The sequence below is a fragment of the Solanum dulcamara genome, chromosome 11 (assembly GCF_947179165.1).
Source record: "Solanum dulcamara chromosome 11, daSolDulc1.2, whole genome shotgun sequence".
NCBI lineage: Eukaryota > Viridiplantae > Streptophyta > Magnoliopsida > Solanales > Solanaceae > Solanum > Solanum dulcamara.
Genome location: NC_077247.1, coordinates 28,666,976 through 28,691,791, shown reverse-complemented (window position 1 = coordinate 28,691,791; position 24,816 = coordinate 28,666,976). Strand labels below are relative to the sequence as shown.

Below are 24,816 nucleotides of genomic sequence, written 5' to 3'. Positions count from 1 at the left end.
AATCAAAAAGGTAATAATTTTTTAATTTATGTCTTGAAATATTTTCTCAAGGGTGTGTCATACCCAACAATTCACTTAATATAGTGAGAGTATAATGGAGCTTTACACTTGATGCTAATAACCCGTCTCCTTTTTTTATTTTTTCAGTTGGCAAGCAAAACATGATAACCCATTTTATTTAGGGTTAGGCGAAACAAAATTTCAAATACCACGATGTTCTTTAACAACTTGAGTAAATAAATAGTGTCGAAAGTAGATACATTATCACGATTAGTCTCAGCTGCATCTAGACATATTTCAATTTTCAACCCAGCCCGAGCGAACCTTACTACAAGATCCAATCATAAAGTGAAAGTTCACAATATATGACCAAAACTGGTTGGGTAATTGCATCATTTCGATAATTGACCTGACATTCTGTACGGTTGGAGGAAAGAAAGAAGAGCTCTATTTTCCCATAATCTTGGACACAAAATCCAACACTGGGCAGAGAGATGATTTAACTCTTTAACCTACATAAGAAACAATAAGAATGATACATCCTACAGCAATAAAAGAAACAAAGGACACACTGCATTCTAAACTTCCCCTTGACTTCACCACTTTCGACAAAAGAGAGTTTCTAGAGTCGTCAAAATCCACAATGGGCTCAAAACCTTGGAAAATCATCAACACGGATTCTCCCTCTTAATATGGGGATGGACAAATGAACCATGGGAAGGGTTGATTATATCAGGGATGAGCAGAATTTAGTGGTACATGTAAAGCATCAGCACACTCAATTGGGGTATGCATGAGTGGATTCCATCTATCGAACACTATTCTGCCACCTCGACCAATCCTTCCACGAGAGTTGAATCTGCGTCCAGCTAGGCTATTTTCCATTGAAGAACCTGGAGGGATGATACTTGCAGCTGCCAATTTTTCTGGATCAAGAGGTTTAGTGAACAGGAGAAGTGGCTCGTTTGGATCCTACAGCAAACCAGTAAGAGCAAAGTCTGGTAATTAGTTTAGTACTACGAGTGCATTAAGTACGATGTAGCACGTGCTTACATACAAAGGACAAGTAACTCATATGTGAATATTTAAATGATTATAGAGGAGGGTAAAAAGAATTTTCAAAAGAGTAGGTAAGCACCAACTTGTGGAGCCATCCAGGTGGGACATATCGCCGCTTCAACTCTCGCTCTCGCCTCATGCTTCCAGCAGACACCATCACTGGCTTTGAGTCAACGAAGGTAAGATTCGGTGAGACATCAAACTGAGCATGTGGACGGCTAATAGCAGCATCATCCGAGTCAACATATTCCTCCTCACTTGAACCAAACATACTTGGGAAGGAAGGAAATCCAGGCAGAGCCAACGTGTCCTCAAAAAGCTCAATTTCATTCTGGAAACCAAGAAACTCTTACTAGTAATTCAGAATCAAACCACATTCCGCATAAATGTCCTTAAAGCTTTATACCATGAAGAGCTGAGAACCAGTTATGGTGCTAAAAGATATTGAATTGAAGAGGTCATGGGCAGTTGACAAAAAGGCAATTAGCTAAGAAAGATCTGTCCCACAATCAAAGATAGTATTTTCCATAAACAATTACCTCCACTTTAACCTATCCAAAATGATTTATTACCAGCCCATTCGGCACAACCAACTTGTAATGGATTACGAAATGTTCTTTTCCAGTACTGCAAATGGAATTGGTACATGGCAGCATGTAACATAATTAACTCAATTTCATATAACTCAGAAAGCAATCATCATTAAAAAGAGAGCAGGCATACTCATAAAATGCTGGCTCCTATTGTGACGCAAATAAAGTTATTTAATTGTGGATGGTCAAATAGCAATATCACTTCAGCAAGTAGGTATTATAAGCATTAAAGTTTGCAAAGGAGAAAGAAGATAATACCACACTCCACATACCTTGTGTTTCATTTGAAGTCTCTGAAGACTAACCTCACTCTCCACAACCTCTCGTTTCTTCTCCTCTCTCTGCATATAATCACGTCAAAGGAGTTGAAAACTGCTGACAAGGTGATCAGAGAGATAAACTTTGTAAAGGTCTATAATTTCTTTATTTTGTGGTAACGAGCTTAGAACGATAAAAGAACATGCTATCCATATCTTCACATTGCAATTTTTTTGGTAAGTCTTCCACATTGCAATCCATATATATTTAAAGCTGGCAAAAGAAGAGTGATGTGGCATCGCTCTTTGGCCAAGGATCCTATTTATCTCTCTATTTTTTTTTTGACAATTTCCTCTACTTTCTATTTCTTCTCGTACAAAAATTTAATGTGCTAATTACTACTCCATTCATTCATATTTTTTATAGTAAAAACTTAATGGTCTGTAGTTTCATTACCCCACAACTTTTTATTACCATAACCCCTAAAAATAATTAATAGCTGTGTTAATGGCATCATTTGACATTCCATATGGTAGTCCTATAAATAGAGACACAATAAGACTTTGCTGCAAAAAGAAATGATCATATTAGTCAAGAATGTCACCCTTCTTGAGCATCAGATATAGCCCATAAGCAACCGGCTGTTGTAGTGCAGACAGACAGATTTTAAAGAGGAGAAATCATATGAAATCGATTCCACCCAAAATAAGGGGGCAGCCCGGTGCACTAAGCTCCCGCTATGCACAGGGTCCAGGGAAGGGCCCGACCACAAGGGTCTATTGTATGCAGCCTTACCTTGCATTTCTGCCAGAGGCTGTTTCCAAGGTTTGAATCCGTGACCTCCTGGTCACATGGCAGCAACTTTACCAGTTACTCCAAGGCTCCCCAAAATAAGGTCATTGCAAAACTTAAAGTAGCTTATGCAGTTTTGACATTGTTTGATTGTTGCAATTTGTAATATATAGAAAATCATATAGAACTGACTCAGGAAAGTAGACAGGTAGCAGCAAAGTTTGCATATGAACTTATGCAAAATTGTAACTTATTAGATTTACAAAAAACTGCACTTTGTAACATACCATGCAATATGTTGTTAACAATTGTTTCTTTTCTTTATTTTACGACACATTTATCTTTTCTCTCATTTTTTAGTTGTTTCCTATTTTTTTTCTTCATCTTATTTAAGAATTTCAAAAGTTGTTCTTTCTAACTTGTGGTACTTTTGTTATTCAAGAAGATTTTTTACGTTTCTTAATAAGAGAACAAAGTTATTACTTAATGCCTTCACTCTGTCCGAACAATCAGGAAAGCTAATTATCCATGGTTAAAATGGTGAGAGTGTCTACTCTTGTGATGATGCAGATTAACTACAATCATTATTGAACAATCACAATCACAATCACATCATTATTTATGAGCAAGAACCCCACAAAAGGAAAAGAAGCTTCCTTTTTAATTTTTTCATATGTAGCAAAACATGTATAATTCAATCGAGAAAAGAAGATTAATTGGACAAGTCATTGTGAGAGATGAGCATAACTCTTAACATTCAATTAGTCTTAAATTTGAAGAAAATACAAGTATAATTTAATCAATTTTTTATTTTATTTTATTTTATTTTGTATTTTGATTTTGTTTATTTCAAATACAAGGTATACATCCTTCAAGAATAAGATCTCAACACAATTTGACCCAAACAAAGAAGTTGCAACATGAAAAATTTAAAATTCATCTTACAAGGCTAATGAGGAGCTGGTCTTCCTAATGACTTTTTGTTGCTAATATTTAAAAATTTAAAATTCATTCATATTTTCTATAGTAAAAACTTAGCTTCTCAATATGTGGATAATAATAATTTTAAGTTTTTTTATTTGTGAGAATTAGTAAGTTTAACATGAGAAAAAAAAATTGAAGTATATTCTTTAATAAGGAAAATGTATATTTTTTTCACGACCACGCGAAATGTAGGTTGTATTACTAGTTAGTCAGAAAGACAAACCTTAATGAGAGCCTCAAGAATGGTCTTTGCTTGGTCAAGGCTGCGCCTAACCTGTAGAATATGAGACATACGATTTTATACAATACAATTCAATTTTAGAAGGACGTCATCACAGTATTTGTTCATCTGTATATAGCAGAGCCTCTGCACGAGGCACGGTATCCCTCTAACCTATTATATGGGAGGCATACTAGAGGAAATCATGTCAGGCAACAGATTTTGTTTCTTAGATCATCATTGTTATATCACCAAGACAATCATCCTATATTTTAGAGAATTTATCTCAGATAAGCAATGATGTCAGGTGTAGGCGCCAAGAACATTGGCATGAGTGACCTACAATTTGCAACTTAAATCTCACCATCTTAAAAAGATGTTCAAATTCATTTCTGAAAACAGGGAGGTTGAAACACAAGAAGTGTGATTATTCTGGTTTGGTGTTGCAATACCATGTTCATGCAGAAGTTGAAGATGGATTGGATGATAGTTACAACATAAAGTACATAAAATGAAGGAAATGAGGGTGATAAAGAAAGGCCACTTGGTTGTGCAAAAATTTTATAGTAAGGGTCACGAGCAGACTAAGAAGGATGCTGAGCAAGATCTGTGATGAAAGAGTTGCCTGGGCATGTTCATGCAGAAGTTGAAGATGGATTGGATGATAGCTACTACTAAAAGTACATAAAATGAAGGAAATGAGGGTGATAAAGAAAGGTCACTTGGTTGTGCAAAAATTTTATAGCAAGGGTCACAAGTAGACTAAGAAATACACTGAGCAAGATCTGTGATGAAAGAGTAGCCAGGCCAATAAGCAGGGCAAAGACACGATAACACCACCACAAATGAGAGCCCTGTTAGTAATTTGTTTTTGTTTCTTGCCAGCACATGCAGAAGAAACGAATTGAGAACTCTAACTGTAATTCCCACTCACCTGGCGAAGCTTTTCAAATGACTGCACATTGTTTTCCCTCCTTTGCATCTATGACAGAAAAAGGGAAGTAAAATAAATACCTCATAACAACCATAATCAAGGTCGATGATTTAGCAAGAATATTTAAGGCCAAAGTAACCAAAGTCGCATACCCTCCTTGTGTGAAGCCTGTGAGCCTTCTCTCTTGGCCTAAATACGTTATATGGATTGGTATCACTAACAGGTGGAGGAGGCTGCAAGAATGAAGGTAGAAAAAGCAGTCAGAAACTCAGAATATAATCACTTGTAACTGCTGGGGTCACAGAACACCAAATCTAGATACGATTATCTCTTAGTCTTACGAGGGTGCATGTATCAAAAATCCACCAAAATGAAATAACAAAAAGGTACGTGAAACTTTTCATTAGGAAAGATATCACCGGTCATATGTTAGAAAAAGTTGGTGCAAACAGGAGCGATGATGCAACAATATTTCATGCGAGAATTCTTGCATGAAAAAATTGATCAAACAGGGAAAAGAAAGAGAGAAAAAATGAACAGTGAGAACAGTTAGCAGTTTGCTGGTTTTTCTATATATAGAGAACCTCAATAATTTTATATCACCATACTTACTAACCGACGACACAACTGAAGAAGTCCGAATATCATTGCTGGAATGTGAGTTTATTTTTTGAAGCGGCCACTACACTGTCAGAAGTGACATAAGTACGATAATAAAGGAGCATGGAAAATAACTGAGTAAGATTACCAATTTTTCAAGATAACACCCCGCACTTTCCCCACCATTCTTACTCAGTGAAAAAAAAGAGTTATGAAGAGATATAAAAAAGGAAGAAATCCAAAGAAGAAGATTAAGCAAATAAAAGAGAGGAAAATACTGAATAGGATGATTAGGAGGCATGAACATGGAATAGCATACCAGATGACTTAGTCGTGTGCACACATAATTTAAGGTCCTGAATGCAACATTGGAACTTTTAGCTTTGAGGGATATGAAACAACTTAAAGCATTCTTTTTGAAATATCTTAATCATCGTCAACAATGACGACAGGAGATTAAAGAAAGGGAATGCATAGCATTAAGTGCTGAAGAAGCAAAAATACCAAGTTCTGATTTCTAAGGAGCTTCACTGATACATCTTATAGTATTTTCTTCTACAAGTATCGCCCAAATTTAGGTAGCATTAATATTATTGCATGATCTAAGTCCAGCTTTCTTTTCTAATGGAAGAGAGTAACTTCCAAAAATAACTTTGCAGAAAAATTTCCTGTATAGTGCTTGACAGATATGTTTTATTAATATGAAGCAATGAAAGAAAACAACATCAATAGAAGAAGAATATGGTCATGGCTTCAGTTGATGCTTATTGAAGGCCCAAAACAATCAAAGAGAACCAGTAAAGTTGTTTGATATAGCCCAGGTAAATGAGGATACAATGGCAAGCACTGACGTAATTTACCTGTCATAAGAGAATTAATTCGACATACAAGAAGACTAAATACTGGAAAAAATCAGACATACGTGGAAGAGAAGAGATGGCCAAAACATAAAGAGGGAATAAATTGGTTTATGCAAAAAAATTTGGTACTTGTTGAATTTTGGTACTTGTTGAAATTAACAATAACGTAAATTCATGGAGCTACATTCCCTATTTCTTTCCTTCTTCTTCAGTCCTATTAATCCAGCTCCCGAGTTTACGTTTTAAAGACAAGAAGTGTAACTGAACTAGCAGATAGAGATTATATGTACTATCTAACATGACAACCAAATCACAACGAATTCAAAAACTATTAAGGCCGGAGAGAGATTTAAAAATCACCAGTGAAAAGAGTGTCAGATTATTTATTAACATAATAAATTCAAAAACAGAATCGCTGGCTTTAAGAAGCTAACTATCTCAAGATATCTCTTTACTTTTTCTTATGATGAATCTGTCCGAAGAATAAAATTCAAATGATAAAACGATCAGAGAAAATTCGGGGAGGGGAACCTTATCCATGTCTTCTACAAAACAAACTGATGAGGTTATCGAACGCAAAGAAGATTGCTTGATGAACCATATCTGTACTATGTGTAACACCAATGCAATCACTTATATCTACAGAAATTAAAACTTGACCTGCAAACGCCGAAGAATAGGCTTCTGCCACCGTTCCCGCTGGTAGAGAAGAAATGTGAATCCCAAGAAAAAGAGATATGTGAGATTCATCTTTAGCATACCACATTACTAAGAATCTAGCAATGCTGATAATAGAAAAGAAAATATCGTAGCACCAATTAATTAGTCAAGCACTTGAAGTCCATTGCATTTTTGGTACATAAATATCAAGAAACTTATCACCGTGCATATAAAGTCCAGTCTATTTAATATTGAATAAGAAGTTCTTTTTAAAAAAGGGAAAATAGGAGGCACAAGCTATCCCGGACACCACGGCTATCAAAAAAACAAAAAATAGGAAGTCTTACATCAAGTCATATAACCATATACAATTCTTTTGAAACTTCTAGTTTTATTTTAATTTTTGAAACTTAACCACCATACAGTTTGTTTAATAGATGTTTTGAACTATAATCCTTAGGACTATATATATCCAGTAAATGAGGTCTTCTTTCTATCAGAATGAATTACCTAATAGAAGCCACATATATGTTCACAACCATTTAAGATACATAGTTTCAGCCATCCCAAATGATCCAAACTGAAATTTTTTATTCAAAAAGGATTGCATTAGAACCTATTGCGTATAGCTGCTGATACAAACTTGATCTGAAATTTGACAGGACAGATTCATCAGTACTTACTGATTAGAATGGCCACTATTGATCATGCTAGTATAAGAATAAGTGGAGAGGAACTCCATAGATGTCTGTTGTATGCATACAGATATCTGTTTCAATACCAACTTTAACAATCCCTCCAACAGGAATCACATTTACTTTTTCTTCATCAATGATGTTAAATCACAGTATCAAACAACATAAATTGGTGATGAATAGGGTACCTTGTCTTTCCAGTAAGTATAAATTGACTGGAAAACTCCATATTTGATTGTTAGCGATTGCAATGCCTAGATTTCAGGAAAAGAAAGAAAGGTGAACCATTAGACAACGCAAGCCAACACTCTTATAAAATAAGTAAAATTACCGAATCACAACACTCAAAGAAGCAAATCAATCTCACAAAAGAAAACCAGTCATGACATCTAAAATTAAGATCACGCAAGAAGCAGAAAGCTCTTGTACATGTTCTGCATTTATAACTGAATAAATTAAAATATCTCCCCAAATAAAGTTGCCTCCATACCTAAAGAATGCACACATTCAATACATTGACATAAGTTGCAGACTGATGCTTCTCAGTGAAACGGTAATTTTCAGATATCTATTACAAAATATGTCGTCCCTTTCCATTGAATTGATACGACACATAAAAGAACATGGAAATTTACAACTCGACAGTAAAAATTGCCAAAGAAGGTCAATGATGAACTTTCTTTACATGATACTGTCAACTTAGAGTTTAACACGATTTCTGTCTTAAACTGATATCACCTCTTCAGGCCCTTAACTGAGAATTTTAGAAGTTAACAGTAAATATTCATTTTAATTGAAATTAGAACCTATCTCTTTACTTACCAAATATTAGAAAGTGGTATTAGAACCAAGGTTTTGTCAAAGTATGTTCTGTGGTTGCAGCACAGTCTGAACTTCCACATTAGAAAAAAATTACTTTGACTTTCTGTATTTCCAAATACTTTGTAGTAAAAGAGGAAGAACAAGTAAAAATGAGTTCCATGAAGTTTGAAATTGATAGATTTAGTGGGCGCCACAACTTAATATCTGGAAAATCCAGATGATGGCATTACTGCAGAGGGAAGGTTCAATCCACGCTATTGACGGAAAGTACCCCGATAACACATCAGTTTCCAACAAGGCAAAGATTGAAAGAGATGCATTGAGTGTAATCCAACTATCTCTTGCACCTAACGTGCTCTGTGAAGTGAGTACAAGTATCGAGGAGATGGCCAAACAATTATGGGATAGGCTGGAAGGACTTTACCAGGACCGGTCGGTTAAAACAAGGATGTTGTTACAAAGGCGTCTTCACACATTTAAGATGGAGTCAGGTACTTTGTTGCAAGACCATCTAGATACATTCAATAAACTTGTGATGGACTTACATATTGCCGAATTAAGAAGGATGAGGAGACGCTTGCATGTGCTTTGCTATTTTCATTGACTTCAAAATATCGTGATAGTGAGAATTCAATGATGTATAGCAAGGCGCCTATCACTCTTGAGCAAGTGCGGCAAGCACTTAACTTTTGTGATGTGCGAAGGCATTTTGAAGGAGACAAAGATGATGAAGCTAGTGGGCTCTTTGTAAGAGGTCATACTAGCCAACAGGGAAGGAGCAAATCAAAGCACAGATCAAAATCTCGTGTGAACAAGAAGAATGCGGAGTGTTGGGGCTGTCAAAAAAAGGAACACTTTGAAAGAAATTGTCCTATGTCAAAGTCCAAAGAAAAGGCGAGTGCATCCATTGTCTAGCAGGTACATCTTGATGAATATGTACTAACAACATCATGCAATAGTGGAGTCTATGACAACAAATGGGTGTTAGACTCTGGTTGTAAGCTACATATGACATTCCGAAGAGATTGGTTCAGCAGCTATGAGAAAAGTGAAGGAACTGTAGTAATGGGCAATAATGCAACTTGTAAAATAGTTGGCATTGGTTCAATTCGGGTTCGCAGCCATAATGGAATCGTGAGGACTATTATAGAAGTCCGGCATGTTCCTGATCTGAAGAAGAATTTAATATTCCTGGGTACTTTAGATAATCAAGGCTACAAGTACATGAGCGAGGGAGGAACAATGAAGGTGGCTAAAGGTTCTTTAGTCATGCTGAAGGCCAAGCTGGAGGATGGCCTCTACGTAGCAGGAAGCACCATTGTTGGCTCTGCTAATGCATCTACAGTGCAGCAGTTATCTAATGATGACAAGGCAAGATTATGGCACATAAGACTGGCCATATGAGCGCACGAGGACCGGAGATGTTGAGCAAACGCAACCTTTTGAACAGTGAGAAGATCAGCACACTTGAATTTTGTGAGCATTGCGTCCTAGGAAAGTAAAAGCATGTCAGTTTCAGCACTGGCAAGCACAAGATGGGAGGAGTGCTAGACTACATCCAAGAAAGAGGTATCTTCTCACATTTATTGACGATTTTTCACGAAAGGTTTGGATGCATTTCTTGAAGGCAAAAAATGATGCTTTTAAAGCATTTAAAGAATGGAAGATTTTGGTTGAGAATCAAATGGAGAGAAAAATCAAGTATCTTCGTACAAATAATGGCTTGGAGTTTTGCAGTGAAGAGCTCAATAATTTCTGCAAGGTTCATGGGATCGCAAGACATAAGACGGTCAGGTACACACCACAACAGAATGGAGTTGCCGAGAGAATGAACAGAACTCTTCTTGAGAAGGCTCGTTGTATGCTCTTACAAGCCAAAATGTCCAAAGTGTCTTGGGCTGAAGCAGTTCACACTGCTTCTCATATTGTCAATCGATCTCCAGCATCAGCGATTGACTTTAAGACTCCGAATGAGGTATGGTCAGGTGAACCCTCTAACTATTCATACTTGCGAATATTTGGGTGTCCGACTTATTATCATGTTAATAAAGAAAAGCTTGAACCAAGGGCTAAAAAGGCTATATTCGTAGGGATGTAGATCGAGTAAAAGGGTACATACTTTGGTGTTTATCTTTACTCAAATTTGTAGTTAGTAGAGATGTTACCTTTGATGAATCCTCTATACTTAATCCTCATAAAGTTTATGTGGAGTTATCAAGAAACAAGAACAACGAGCAGATGGAGCTACCGGTGGAGCATACCAAGGAAAAGGATCAAGAGACTAAAGTTGATGAGTAAAAAGATGCAGATCTTGAAGAATATGCCGTCAATGAACCATACACAATTGCGAAGGGAAGGGACAAAAGGTAGATACGAAAACCAGAACGTCTTATAGAGCAAGCAAACCTGATTGCATATGCATTCGTAGCTGCAGAAGAAGAGATTAAGGACCTCGAGCCCTCTTCGTATGTTGAAGCAACTTCTCGCAAAGATGTTGCACAATGGCGGTTAGCCATGATGCAAGAGATGGAGTCTCTTCACAAAAATGAGAGGCCAAAGGGGAAAAAGACAGTTGGATGCAAATGGATCTACAGAAAGAAGGTATTCCAGAAGTGGAAGATGCTAGGTTCAAGGCGAGATTGGTTGCAAAGGGTTTCAGTCAGAAGGAGGGAATTGACTATAATGAGATCTCTCTCCGATCGTGAAACATAGCTCAATTCGTGTGCTACTAGCATTGGTTGCACAATTTGATTTGGAGCTTCAACAGCTTGATGTCAAAACTGCTTTCTTACATGGTGATCTAGAAGAGACAATCTATATGGAACAGTCTGAAGGTTTCCTAGCTGAGGGAAAAAAAGATCATGTATGCCAACTGAAGAAGTCTTTGTATGGCTTGAAGCAATCCCCTAGACAATGGTACAAAAGGTTTGATGCATTCATGACTACACATGGATTTTCGAGGAGTGCATTTGATAGTTGTGTATCACAAGAAAATGTCTAGTAACTCTATGATTTATTTACTGTTGTATGTTGATGATATGCTTTATTGCTACTAACAATATCACAGAGATAAATATTTTGAAGAAACTGTTGAGCAAGGAATTTGACATGAAGGATTTGGGAGATGCAAAAAAAATTCTTGGAATGGAGATTTCAAGAGAAGATGGTGTTGTACATCTTTCTCAGAAGAGGTACATCGAAAAGGTTTTTAAGAGATTCAATATGCAGATGAGCAAGCCAGTAAGTATACCGTTAGCTTCTCATTTTAAGCTTTCAGAGTTACAAACGCCTCAGTCTGGGGATAAGGTGGAGCATATGTCAAAAGTTCCTTATGCTAGAGCAGTTGGTAGCATTATGTATGCTATGGTGTGCACACGTCCAGATATTGCTCAATCTATAAGTGTGATAAATAGGTACATGGCCAATCCAGGAAAAAGGCATTGGGAAGCTATCAAGTGGATATTGAGACATCTCAAAGGAGCTTCTGATGTTGGCCTAACCTTTCGAAAAAGTGAAGGTATTTCAGTTCTCGGTTATGTGGATTCTGACTATGCAGGGGATATTGATAGAAGAAGGTCCACAACTGGATACATATTTACTCTCGTTGGCAGTGCCGTTAGTTGAAAATCGAATTTACAATTGATTGTCGCTTTGTCAACAACAGAGGCAGAATATATGGCAGCAACAGAGGCAGTGAAAGAAGTTATCTGGTTGAAAGGTTTGGTGCAAAATTGAGTTTGGTTCAGCTGGAATCAACTCTAAGATGTGATAGTCAAAGTGCTATTCATTTGATTAAAAATCAAAGATTTCATGAGCGCACCAAACATATTGATGTCAGATTCCATTTCATTCGAGATGTCGTTGAAGAGGGAGCTATAAAGGTCGAGAAGGTTACCACAGACGATAACGCTGCAGACATGCTGACCAAGATAGGCCTGCTTGCCAAGTTTGCACACTGTAAGGACTTGGCGGGCGTATGCATCAACTGATGCAAACTCTGGGAGAACAACTGCTAGGTAGAGCTAGTCTGTTCAACAAAGGTTTGATTCTTTTTGTTTCTTACAACGGGATTGGCCAATAAGCTTAGAGGTTTTGGCTGGAGTTGTTCATACGAATGCTCGGAACGCAAACCATGGTGGAGATTGAAAGAGTTGAGGTTGAAGACACAATCAAAAGTTGCTGAAAGAAAGTTGAAAATGGAGAATCTTGCCAAGGTGGAGATTTGTTAAAATTGACAAGTTCCTAGGTAGTCTTAATGTAGCAACTTGGTAGGTGAAAGTTTGGTAAACTTGATAGGTGAAAGTTTGGTAAACTTTGACATCTTCACAAAATGTGATGTCACGGATGACATCAAGAGCAAGAATTTATTCCTATAAATAGGTAGCTATTGATTCATTTGAAATACACCTCAAAAACATTTCTCTCTTGTCTTCTCATATTCTAAGGCATTTGCAAAATACATTAGAAGAGTAGAGAATTAATAGTTGTATTTGGGATCTCTTCCCTTTCTTTGTTAATATAAAGGCAGTTGTTCTCTAGTGGACGTAGAATCATTCTGATCCAAACCACGTTAAATATTGTTGTTCTTTCTTTTTCTTTATTATTTTCACTTTTCCGCTAACAGAAAGTATGAGAAGTCCATCATGTATAAGAAATCGAACTCTTTGGTCTCAATGTAAACCTTCTTCAATCAAAGACCAGAAGCTACACATAATTATCATTGGATTTTGGTAGTTCTAATTATGTAGAGGAAAACAATTAACCATTTGGGATACCACAACATCGGCGACTTTCTGCAACTGTGCAATATAATTGCATCCATAATTCAACAGCTTTATGTGAAGGCTTTTTTTCACGATTACATAAAAGAGCAGGAAACCAATGGACCAAACAGCCAAAAGAGACACTAGCTGGCACTAGAAAACTTATTACCCATGATGACTCTTCTGAATATTCCTCCCATGCATCCCTTGAGATCATTTAGTTCATAGGATCACTTAGTCAAGAAAAAAGAGCAGAAGGACTACAAAAAGAAAGAAATTTGTTTTGGTTCTTCATCTGATCATTCAAGACATTGCCTCTAACAATTCTGTTGTAATTTTGCAGACTAACGTAAGAGGTAAACTAAAATAATGAACATAGGTTCTCTACAAAGTTCACATTAACAACAAAAAGATGAACTTATTACCAAAGCAACAGTATCAACTACTCGAAAGGAGGCTTTTAAATAACAAAGCAACAAAAAGTCACAAAGTAAAACCAGCAAAAGAAACAGACTAAGCAGAGATATTTTCACCTCAACAGAAGCATCAAAACTTAGAAGCACCGGGATACGTGAGTTAAGAGTAGGAGTTATCAGTCCTGCTCTTTCTCGGGCCTTGTGATCTAAAACCTCTAATTTGTGCAGAATGATCTCCAACCTATATCAGGCAAAAAGTAATGTCTGAATAAGCAAATCCAAAATTCAAATCATGAACAAGGTTAATAGAATTGGATAGGAAAAAGATGAAGATAATGTATAACTGGTTAAAATCCTGTGGATGAAAGAAAATATTTGAAGCAAAATACAGAATAACAATGAGATAATGAAGTACTGAGAGAGGGACGGATAGCAGTGTGAGGGAATGGGGCATAGCAGTCTGACTGAGTTAGAGAGCAACAAGGAAAACAGAAACGCTCAAAAAGAAAAAAGGCTGGTCTGTTAGTTAGTCGACTGTAGGAGAACTTGTAAGGATAAACTAAGGTAAGAAAGCATTCTATGCTGCTAGAGCTAATGAAACTAAGGAAAGTAAAACGAGATAGTGACAAACAAGTTTTTGGAATATAAAAAGTTGTACATCACATGCAGTTAAAAATCAGGTTAGCAAATGGATGGGCAAGTTAATATGGACTGCCAGACAATACGCAGAAGACTCTTGATCAAGGTAAGGTCAAGGTAGGTAATCTAAGAAGATCCCAAAAATTAATGAGCTTTTGCTCTGAACATCCATGTCATATAACATGTCCCTGTGTTGTGATCGCCTTCGCCTGCGCAAGCTTTGACCTCTAGAGCCAGGTAAGGATTCCAGAAGAATGGCTTGAGCGTCAATATGATTCAAAGCATCAAAAGTGAAGTCAGGTTTACATTATTGAAGCACACCATAGCACTTCAGACAACAATGACAAGATGAGAAAGAGGCTCTTTCCCCAAAAAATGGGCTTTCGTATTAGCAACTATCTATGTAGCACTTTGATTGGCTAATTTATAGCTTAAGTAATATGAGTATATAATGGAACCATTCTATCTCCTCTTTTTTTAATAACGGGGCAGTGGTGTCCTAGCCAACTTGCTTGCCAATAGACTAATTTTACCAGGGATCAAATACCTCTGACCAGAATAGACACCGGTAGCTCTACCAACCAAGACTTTGCAGATGAGAAGATATCACCTATTGTTTTTGTCTTTGCTGAGATTTGAACCTGTTCTTCCCCACTTTATTGACCACTAGGCAACACCCTTGGGTGCAGAATCAGAATCATTCCATCTCCCTATTTTCTCCTTAAATATTGATTTCTAGGTTGCCTAAGCTCTGGTGTCGTGGTCACATGCGTGATTAGTGCCGATGAGTTATAAAGCTTATATTGAGACCTGCACCGAAAATATTCATATTCCTTTCTCTTTTTTTGGTTTAAGGTTTATAAGGATCCATAAACCATAAACCTTGGATGGGTTTTAGCAGGTCTTAATTCTTTCTTTCTTTTTTTTATGAGATTAGTACGTCTTACTTCTTTTGACAGAATGAATAGTTACAAGTACTAGAATTCAACAATCCAGAGAAGTGCAACTATTAATCCAGTAAATACTATTAGTAAGAAAATAATTAAACAGTGCAAACAAGAAAGATGGGAAGACCAACTAAAAGGAGAAACAGATGGTAATCAGTAATCATGCAAAGTACATTAATTGAGGTAAAAATGAAGACAAAAGACTGCCATCAACCAATTAAACAGACAATGGACACATCACAATATACATGTAGGAGTACAGTATGATTTTTACTTTTCAGCTGCAAGTGCCTTTCTCTCTCTGTTTACGTCTTGAAGCCAATCTTCATCCTCGTTGTCAAGATCGTACTCAACAAATTCTCCAATCTCGGCTCGGACTACATTTAATATAACAAAATTTGAGTAATTTCTTTTTTGAGATAAAGAATAAACAACATATAGTAAGGTTCAGAAGTTATTATCAAATTTGAAGTAAAATCAAATACTAGTCATGTTCTTTGCATACCTCCTCTAGCATGTATATAAGATGTTGGCTGAGCAAAAGTGCGTGAATAATCTCTTTCATATGTATCCACCACCACATACTCGGGTATAGGTATTTCAGGAACAAACTTCTTGCTAGAAGTCTGTTGTACCTAGGGAACATTTTTTTCCAGCATAATCAGTTTAGCTACAAATAAAACCTATCCAGATATCAAGCCTAAATTCCACATCTTATTCTGCACCATAAAATTCACAGTTTTGAAAATATTCTATGATTCTACTAGACAACTTCCAGTGGAGTTTAAAGCAAGAACAGTTTCCTCATAATGCAAAAACTAAAATTGTTAAGATCTCTTTATGGGAATTTTAAAAGCAATAAAGAGAAAGATAAGTAGACTTCCGAAAGTAAGTTGATGCCATCTAAGATACAAGGAAACAGATATAGATAATTGAACTTCAAATTTTTCATCAATTGCTTAAAAAAAGGTGCCCATTTCCAAAGAAGCCAAGTGTAGTGCAGAGAACCAAACTTTAACATCTCAAATTATCCTTCCAGTAACAAGGATATACCAGCTTTATGGCTATGGCTTAGTACCTTCCAGGAAAGAAACAATTGGGGAACTCTTTAATTATCACAAATCACTTTCTCAAAATATTCATCATTTTTTTTATGACTGTGGTCTCCGAACCAGCTTTTGCGCACCTCGACTAATTCCACGAGACACATATCACCTCCCATTGCTACCAGGTAACTCTGTCTACCAAGATTAGGACAGATGAAAAAAATCACCTAGTGTTTTTGTCTGCGGTGGAATTTAAACCTGAGACCTCATGGCTCTCAACCAATTCATTGACCACTAGGCCACACCCTTGGGTGCTCTCGAATATTCATCTCTGTTGCCGACGATATGTGCAAATTATAGCAAAAGTGTGCACTATCCAATAAGTCCACCAAGTTCCGCTGACTTGCTGTCACAAAGTGCCTCATATTCCTCCAACAAATGATTAAAACTTTCGGTTTGCCCATCAGTTTAAGGGTGGTTCGCCGAAGCGAATTTTAAATCAGTTCCCATCATGTTGAACAAAGCAATCCAGAACCGACCCGTGAACCAAGTATATCACTGATGATATCAGCTGGTACACCAAAAAACTTAAACCACATTTAAGTAAAACAAATCTGCAGCAACATCCAACGAACACACAACTGGAGCAACAATAAAAATAGCATATTTTGAGAACCTGTCCACCACAGCCATTATTGATGCCATACCATTTACCTTCGGAAACCCACCAATAAAGTCCATCGAAATAGACATCCACGGCCTTTTAGGAATAGGAAGAGGCTGCAGCAAACCCGCTTTCTTCTTGCTCTCAATTTTATCTAGTTGACAAACCAGACAAGTTTTCACATAAGCTTCAACATCGTCTTCCATCTTTGGCCAGAAATACACTCTAGACAGTAATGCCAACATTCGTTCAACACCCGGATGCCCAGCCAAAGTAGTGTCATGCGCCTCTTTCATTAGTTCTTTACGCAATCCACCACCTTGAGGTACCACGATTCTCCCCCCTTTGAAATTGAGCAGATCATCCTCGATCCAATACCTCCGCAATGTCCCCTCTTTAACTTGACTCATTAACTTGGTGTATAATGAATCACTTGCAGCACACAGTCTAATCTCATCAATAAAATTAGACTCCAACCGAGAAATTGAATATATAGCAGCGAATACCTCTTTTCTACTCAAAGCATCAGCAACTTGGTTGTGTTTTCCCGGCTTATGCTCCCACATGAAGTCATATTCAGCCAAGAATTCTTGCTAACGGGCCTGTTTGGGACTCAGTTTGCGCTGCGTTTTGAAGTAAGTATTAGCAACGTTGTCCGTCCGCACCACAAACTTTGTCCCTAGCAGATACACACGCCAAGTCTACAAGCAATGAACCACAGCAACCATCTCCTTTTCATGAGTAAAGTATCGTTGTGTCGCTTCATTCAACTTTCTACTTTCAAAAGCCACGGGGTGGCCTTCTTGTACCAACACACCTCCCACAGCCTTGTCCGAAGCATCAGTATGCACTTCAAAAGGCAATTCGAAATCAGGCAGCCTTAGTATGGGTTCTAAAGCAATGGCTTCCTTCAACAAGTTGAATGCACCATCACATTTTTAAGTCCACGCCCACACCACATTTTTTTTCAGCAAATCAGTCAAAACGACAGCCTTCTTTGAATACCCTTGCCAACCCAAGGAATGACCTCAAGTCCTTCACACTCCACGGCGCCTGCCAATTAACAATAGCCTGCACCTTCTTTGGGTCCATCCTTACTTGGTTTTGGCTGACCAAGTGCCCAAGAAACTTGATTTCTTGTTGAGCAAACTCGCATTTCTCCATCTTTACATAAAGCTTGTACTCCTGCAATCGAGACAGTACCATTTTCAAATGACTTACATGTTCTTCCAACGAGCAGCTATAGATTACAATGTCATCTAAGTACACCACAACAAAATCATCTAGGTACTCAAATAAAACATTGTTCATCAAATTACAGAAAGTAGCCGGGGCATTGGTCAGCCCAAACGGCATTACAAGAAATTCATATGAGCTATATCTAGTTACACACATTGTCTTTGACTCATCGGCCTAGGCTATTCTTACTTGCCAATAACCTGACCTGAGGTCTAGCTTAGTGAACCAGTTTGCCTTGCACAATCTGTGCATGAGGTTCTGCACTAACGGAACGGGGTACTTGTTCTTCACAATCACCTTGTTCAGTGCTTGATAGTCCACACATATTCTCATCGACCCATCCTGTTTCCTTTGAAATAAAACAGGTGCACCATACGAAGCTTTAGAGGGCTGAATCATACCTGCATCTAGTAATTCATTCAATTGTTTCCGCAATTCAGCGAACTCCTTAGGAGCCATACGATAAGGAGCTTGTGTAGGAGCAACAAAACCTGGCAGCAACTCAATCTTATGATCAATATCTCTTCTTGGTGGCAACATTTTAGGGAGTTCAGGTGGCATAACTTCTTTAAATTCTCCTCAAACGTATGCCACGCAATCAGGCACTTGTACCTTAACATCAGGTTTCATCTCAACCAAAGCAGCAAGGAAAGTTTCTTCACTTTTTTTCAAGCCTTTCTCAACAAAAATAACAGATATAATAGGGCTCTTGTACTTAATTTTTCTGCCTCGCCATATGGATGAACAACCTTTATGAACCCAACCATCTTTTCTTGCATCACCATTACTCCGTCCAAGTGGAGCATTGGAACGAAGCTGTTCTTCCTCGAGAAGTCGATTTCAAGTATCTTATCGAAATCTCTCAACGGAATCACCATCAAACTGTGTTTTCCAGCCCAAGGTCCAGCAAGTACCCTCACGTCATATGCCATACCTTCGATCAGTTGGGCCACCTAGTTCACAGTTTTCATATAATTCGAGCTCTTTGTCAATCTAAGTCCAAATTTGTCAGCAAGTTTGACATCGATACAAGTGTGAGTAGCTCCAGTATCCACCATTGTCACTAACACTTTATCATCAACTTTCATCTCAATGTGCAGCAACGATGAATGAGGATTTGTAGATGACTCCACCACCGCGTTCACTAATGAAATATGATTGTTCAAGAGTAAACCAAGTGGATTTGCCAAAGCAGCAACTACACCACCTTCCTCGTTTGCATTTACACTCCCCGCAAACATAGCATTTACCCTTTCACGATTTGGGCAATTCTTAGCCAAGTGAGCCCCTCCACAAGTCCAGCAACCTTTATCACTCGCTGAATTTTTCTTGTTCCTTGAATTTCCAACATCCGCAACAACCTTTCCTTCGTCAGCACCTTCTTTCTTCCACTCCCCCTTCTTTTCAGTCTTTTTCTTGGACTTAGAAAATGTGGAAATTTCAGATATAACACGTGTTGAGCGAAAATCTACCAATGAATCAGCCGCTGCAATTGCACTTGGGAGATCTTTCACGTTCTGTCTCCTAAGGTCGTTTTAGGCCCATGCTTGCATCCCAGAAATGAAGTGCAACTTATCTTCATTCGATATATTTTGGATGTCCAACATCAAAGAAGTAAATTTCTTGATATAGTCATGAACAGAACCTGTTTGCCTCAATCTTTTCAAGCGATCCCTAGCAATCCAAGATGCATTGCTAAGAAGGAACTAATCACGCATTTCCTTCTTCAATTTGGTCCAAGTATTGATCCTTGGCCTTCCAACACTTATGTCATCCGCATCCCTGGTTCTCCACCACAATTTCGCATCACCAGTAAAGTATATAGTGGTGATACTTAACTTGTCATTTTCAGAAATACGGGCAGTTGTGAAGTACTGTTCTATATCCCATAGAAAATTTTCCAATTCCTTTGCAGATCTTGAACCAGTAAAGGCTTTAGGTTCAGGGATCTTCACGTTGGAACGTTCTGCCTCATGGCCTGCGTTAGAATCAACAGCCATTGCTCTCCGCAGTACAACCACTTCCAAGTTTAGAGTTTCGTTTGCCTTCTTCAGATCCTCGATCTGAACCAAGGCTTCTTTACGGAATTCATCATATCCCATTGTTCTTATTGTCATGATCTCACGAAACTGAGCAAGTTCCGTGTTCAAGCCATGAATGCGACTAATTATAAACATCACATCATCAGCGTTTTCAGCCATTCCCACCAACTTCTTCAGGGCAGCTACTCAGTCCCTCAGTTTATTGTACGTACTACTTCCGCCAGCCATCGTGCCATGAACGTAACCGGGCTCTGATACCAGTTGAAACAGAGGTGATTTTTTTTCTCTTGCGTCACCATTGCTCGGCAGTCGGGTATTCAAAGAAGGCTGTCGTTTTGACTGATTTGCTGAAAAAAAATGTGGTGTGGGCGTGGACTTAAAAATGTGATGGTGCATTCAACTTGTTGAAGGAAGCCATTGCTTTAGAACCCATACTAAGGCTGCCTGATTTCGAATTGTCTTTTGAAGTGCATACTGATGCTTCGGACAAGGCTGTGGGAGGTGTGTTGGTACAAGAAGACCACCCCGTGGCTTTTGAAAGCAGAAAGATGAATGAAGCGACACAACGATACTTTACTCATGAAAAGGAGATGGTTGTTGTGGTTCATTACTTGTAGACTTGGCGTGTGTATCTGCTAGGGACAGTTTGTGGTGCAGACGGACAACGTTGCTAATACTTACTTCAAAACGCAGCGCAAACTGAGTCCCAAACAGGCCCGTTAGCAAGAATTCTTGGCTGAATATGACTTCATGTGGGAGCATAAGCCGGGAAAACACAACCAAGTTGCTGATGCTTTGAGTAGAAAAGAGGTATTCGCTGCTATATATTCAATTTCTCGGTTGGAGTCTAATTTTATTGATGAGATTAGACTGTGTGCTGCAAGTGATTCATTATACACCAAGTTAATGAGTCAAGTTAAAGAGGGGACACTGAGGAGGTATTGGATCGAGGATGATCTGCTCAATTTCAAACGGGGGAGAATCGTGGTACCTCAAGGTGGTGGATTGCGTAAAGAACTAATGAAAGAGGCGCATGACACTACTTTGGTTGGGCATTCGGGTGTTGAACGGATGTTGGCATTACTATCTAGAGTGTATTTCTGGCCAAAGATGGAAGACGATGTTGAAGCTTATGTGAAAACTTGTCTGGTTTGTCAACTAGATAAAACTGAGCGCAAGAAGGAAGCGGGTTTGTTGCAGCCTCTTCCTATTCCTGAAAGGTCGTGGATGTCTATTTCGATGGACTTTATTGGTGGGTTTCCGAAGGTAAACGGTATGGCATCAATAATGGTTGTGGTGGACAGGTTCTCAAAATATGCTATTTTTATTGTTGCTCCAGTTGTGTGTTCGTTGGATGTTGCTGCTGATTTTTTTTACTTAAATGTGGTTTAAGTTTTTTGGTGTACCAGCTGATATCATCAATGATAGGGATACTCGGTTCACGAGTCGGTTCTAGATTGCTTTGTTCAACATGATGGGAACTGATTTAAAATTCTCTTCGGCGAACCACCCTTAAACTGATGCGCAAATCGAAAGAATTAATCATTTGTTAGAGGAATATTTGAGGACTTTGTGACAGCAAGTCAGCGGAACTGGGTGGACTTATTGGATAGTGCATAATTTTGCTATAATTTGCACAACTCGTCGGCAACAGAGATGAGCCCATTTGAGTTAGTCCTAGGCAGACAGCCTATGACTCTACTTGATGTTGTTAAGTAGAAGACTCAAGGGAAATGCCCTACTGCTTACCGTTATATCAGGGACAAGCAAGAAGTGTTTGCTGAGGCACAAGACAGCAGTCTATACTTCATCATTCAACACGAAAGAAGGAAGACCTCATTAAACAAGTAAATGCTTGGCAAGTGGCTCATACTTTCATCATTCAACAACACTAAACCTTCAGTGACACACTGACACTAACCAAATAAAAAACTAAACCAACAATAACTACTGCCCGTTTCTAGAATTAGGAGTCTTATGATGATTTATGATCTTCTATTTTAATTAGAGACCAGCAGAAGAGAAAGGGAAACAATACATAAAATGCTTTTCCCATGAAAACAGCGTTGCAAATAAGAATTAGAAATAGAAACAATTCAAACACCATATCTGAAGCTAATCTAAAAACCACTAAGTCCATAGTATGCATCTCTTAGGAAACTTGGATAACATCTCTTAGTATGATACTATAATGAAATGGATTACCTCCTTTTTTTGGATATGTTCACTAATGTGCTTAAGAAAACCAGAACCCTCCTCTATGTTTAACCAATAACAATATATAGTTGTCAACTTGAGCTAACAAGATAAGTACACCACACCAATAGAAGCCCTGAAACACAGAGTCATACAAGCTTTAGTGTACCTTTCTTGAGCATCATGACTTATTTTATCATAAATTTGTGCAAGAAAAAATTGTTTCGAGCATTCTTTTAAAAATGTTGTAAAAAGTTCTGATTTTAGTTCAAGACAAAGAATCCCGTTATGTTCAGCCAAAGCTGTCAATTATATCTACTTTATTATCTGATAAAAAGATGTCTAACTATACCATGCATTAAAAAACACTGAGTTGCAGGTATGCATAATACTTCCAATAATAGGGGGGGGGGGGGGGGGGGAATACCAAAAAGACATGGTCCAACACTCTGCATAGGCGATTCTCAAGACAATATTCCCCTTTGTTTAACCAAAGCATGTAAATTACATTAGTACACACACTTCAGTTAAGAAATTATTCGTGACACCAAATCCAAAAACATTGAATTATTATGGTTATTGGCAGTAATTTATCAGCAAATATAGATCACTTATCACTAGGCTAAAATTTTCACAGGACATATGAAGAACTCAACGCTCAGTATTTGCATCTTTTTAATAGCTAAATGTCTGCATGATCTTTCTCAATATTGAGGAAGAAAATAGAGGCCTAAACAGTCATTTCATCTGCATAACTCAAAAATATTTCTCTAGAACATCCATGCTTAAATATTCAGGCCACAGTACTAACGCTAAACATACCTGCTATATAGAATTTAAACACACACATCAAACCATGCAACATTAACAATCAAATAGAAATACGAATACAGTAGATTATCAAACTTGAGTTCAGCAAACCTCAATATCTGCCGCTTCAGCAGCTAGACGAATGATTTGATTGCGGGTATTGGATGGTGTATCATCATCTTCAAAATCTTTTACAGATTTTACAATAGGTAACTTCCTGTGAATGTCAAGTGGACGTGGCCTAAATGAGAGTCTGCTCATTATTACGTCAACTCATTCTCCAGACAAATAATAAAAACTTGGGTTTTTTTTCTCTCTTTTTTGCCAGCTTCCGCTCTGCATTACCACAAACAAATGAACTCGGAATTAGTGTAAAATAGAACAAAATTAAGAAATAAACCCATCAACCATATGAACATAAACATTCAACTCATTTCAGAATTCAAATGAGTCGACTGTGACTACTATGTCACCATTTCAATTCGAATACAACGGACAAATTTACCTGTTCCCAAGACCGACTTGCTGAAAATCTATCGGTCGAAATTTAGAACAGAAGAGGTGTTACGTTCAGCGATGGTGGCCGACAACGGCGGATATTTTGTACGGGTAATCGCCGGAGAAGAAAGGAGATCGGCTGCCTCCGGCCGCTTAGGGCTTTTATAGGAGCTTTGATTGGAATGATGTGTCGGTTAACCAGAGAAGTTGAGACGCAGACCTGCACTAATACTCCTTATATTTCGTGTGGTTTTTGCATTTTTAGAAAGAATATTGATTTTATGGATACTGGATTATTAGGTTAATGGTTTTTAAACGGTTTTGTAATTTTTTTATTGAGTTATAGTATTAATTTAATTTTCAATGAATGGTTAATCAATAGCTTAATAAGATTATGTTTTACTTCTAATTATTTAATAGGGATTTAAATATTTTATTAATTTTTGAGATAAGTGTCAAAAACACACCTAAACAATTAGGAATGTGAATTTCATACCTAGAGCTCGTTTACAATGGCGAACCCAGAATTTTATGAAGGGAGTTCAAAAAAAATTAAACACACTAATAAAAAATGTGCTTATTTGGATTCAAACTCGCGAGCTGAGACAAGCTAAGGCAAAATATTGAACCTCATTTGCCACTAAGCTAGTCCTTTGGCTTATGCTCAAAGGGGTCAATGTTAAATATATACATATAAATTAAAAAAATTATCTTATATATACAGTTTAATTTTTTAACGAAAGGGGTTCAGATGAACCCCTTGAACTTGCCTTGGGTCCGCTCCTGCCCGTTTGGATGGGCTTTAAGTTGGTCAAACCAACTTATAAGCCCATTGTTAGCTTTTGGACGTGTTTGTCTAATGTTAACTTTAAGTCATAAAGTTCTTAAAGTCACTCAAAAATGAAAAGTTAGGATTTCTAACTTTTTTTTCTAAGTGCTTAAAGTCATTTTATTTGACCATGGAAATTACTTTTATATCCCTTATATTTTAACTAAATTCTCAAACTACTTTTTTTATTCCTTTAACCCTAAAATTCAAACACTTATTTTCAACATTAGCCTTTTTATCCAAACACTCA

The 24,816-nt window shown here is 37.6% G+C and overlaps 1 protein-coding gene across 4 annotated transcripts; it reads right to left on the bottom strand.

Moving 5' to 3' along the window:
* Positions 1 to 495: 495 nt before the first annotated feature.
* On the bottom strand, positions 496 to 24,001 carry LOC129874740 (uncharacterized). 4 transcript variants are annotated; one of them, XM_055950083.1, is made up of 13 exons: positions 23,745 to 24,001; positions 23,351 to 23,575; positions 15,748 to 15,868; positions 15,517 to 15,619; positions 13,774 to 13,897; positions 7,844 to 7,909; positions 6,961 to 6,999; positions 4,993 to 5,073; positions 4,841 to 4,888; positions 3,910 to 3,960; positions 1,925 to 1,993; positions 1,139 to 1,390; positions 496 to 972 (listed from the first exon to the last, which is right to left on the bottom strand). In XM_055950083.1, exons 2-13 carry the CDS (start codon positions 23,498 to 23,500, stop codon positions 733 to 735), a joined length of 1,344 nt encoding a protein of 447 aa, XP_055806058.1. In that variant the 5' UTR covers positions 23,501 to 23,575; positions 23,745 to 24,001; the 3' UTR covers positions 496 to 732. The 4 variants fall into 4 exon arrangements, with proteins under 4 accessions (XP_055806058.1, XP_055806057.1, XP_055806059.1 ...); XM_055950082.1 differs by having other exon boundaries at positions 15,748 to 15,877; positions 23,745 to 23,999; XM_055950085.1 differs by having other exon boundaries at positions 734 to 972; positions 1,143 to 1,390; positions 15,748 to 15,877.
* Between the last annotated feature and the right edge of the window lie 815 nt (positions 24,002 to 24,816).

Bases quoted from the DNA above. Each gene is read 5' to 3' on its own strand.
- LOC129874740 (XM_055950082.1), bottom strand. From the start codon at position 23,500: ATGAGCAGACTCTCATTTAGGCCACGTCCACTTGACATTCACAGGAAG. The intron at 7,000-7,843 runs GTACCCTATTCA...CTTCTCTACCAG, and splicing joins ATACTTACTGGAAAGACAAG to CGGGAACGGTGGCAGAAGCC. The intron at 1,391-1,924 runs GTATGTGGAGTG...CTTGGTTTCCAG, and splicing joins GACTTCAAATGAAACACAAG to AATGAAATTGAGCTTTTTGA.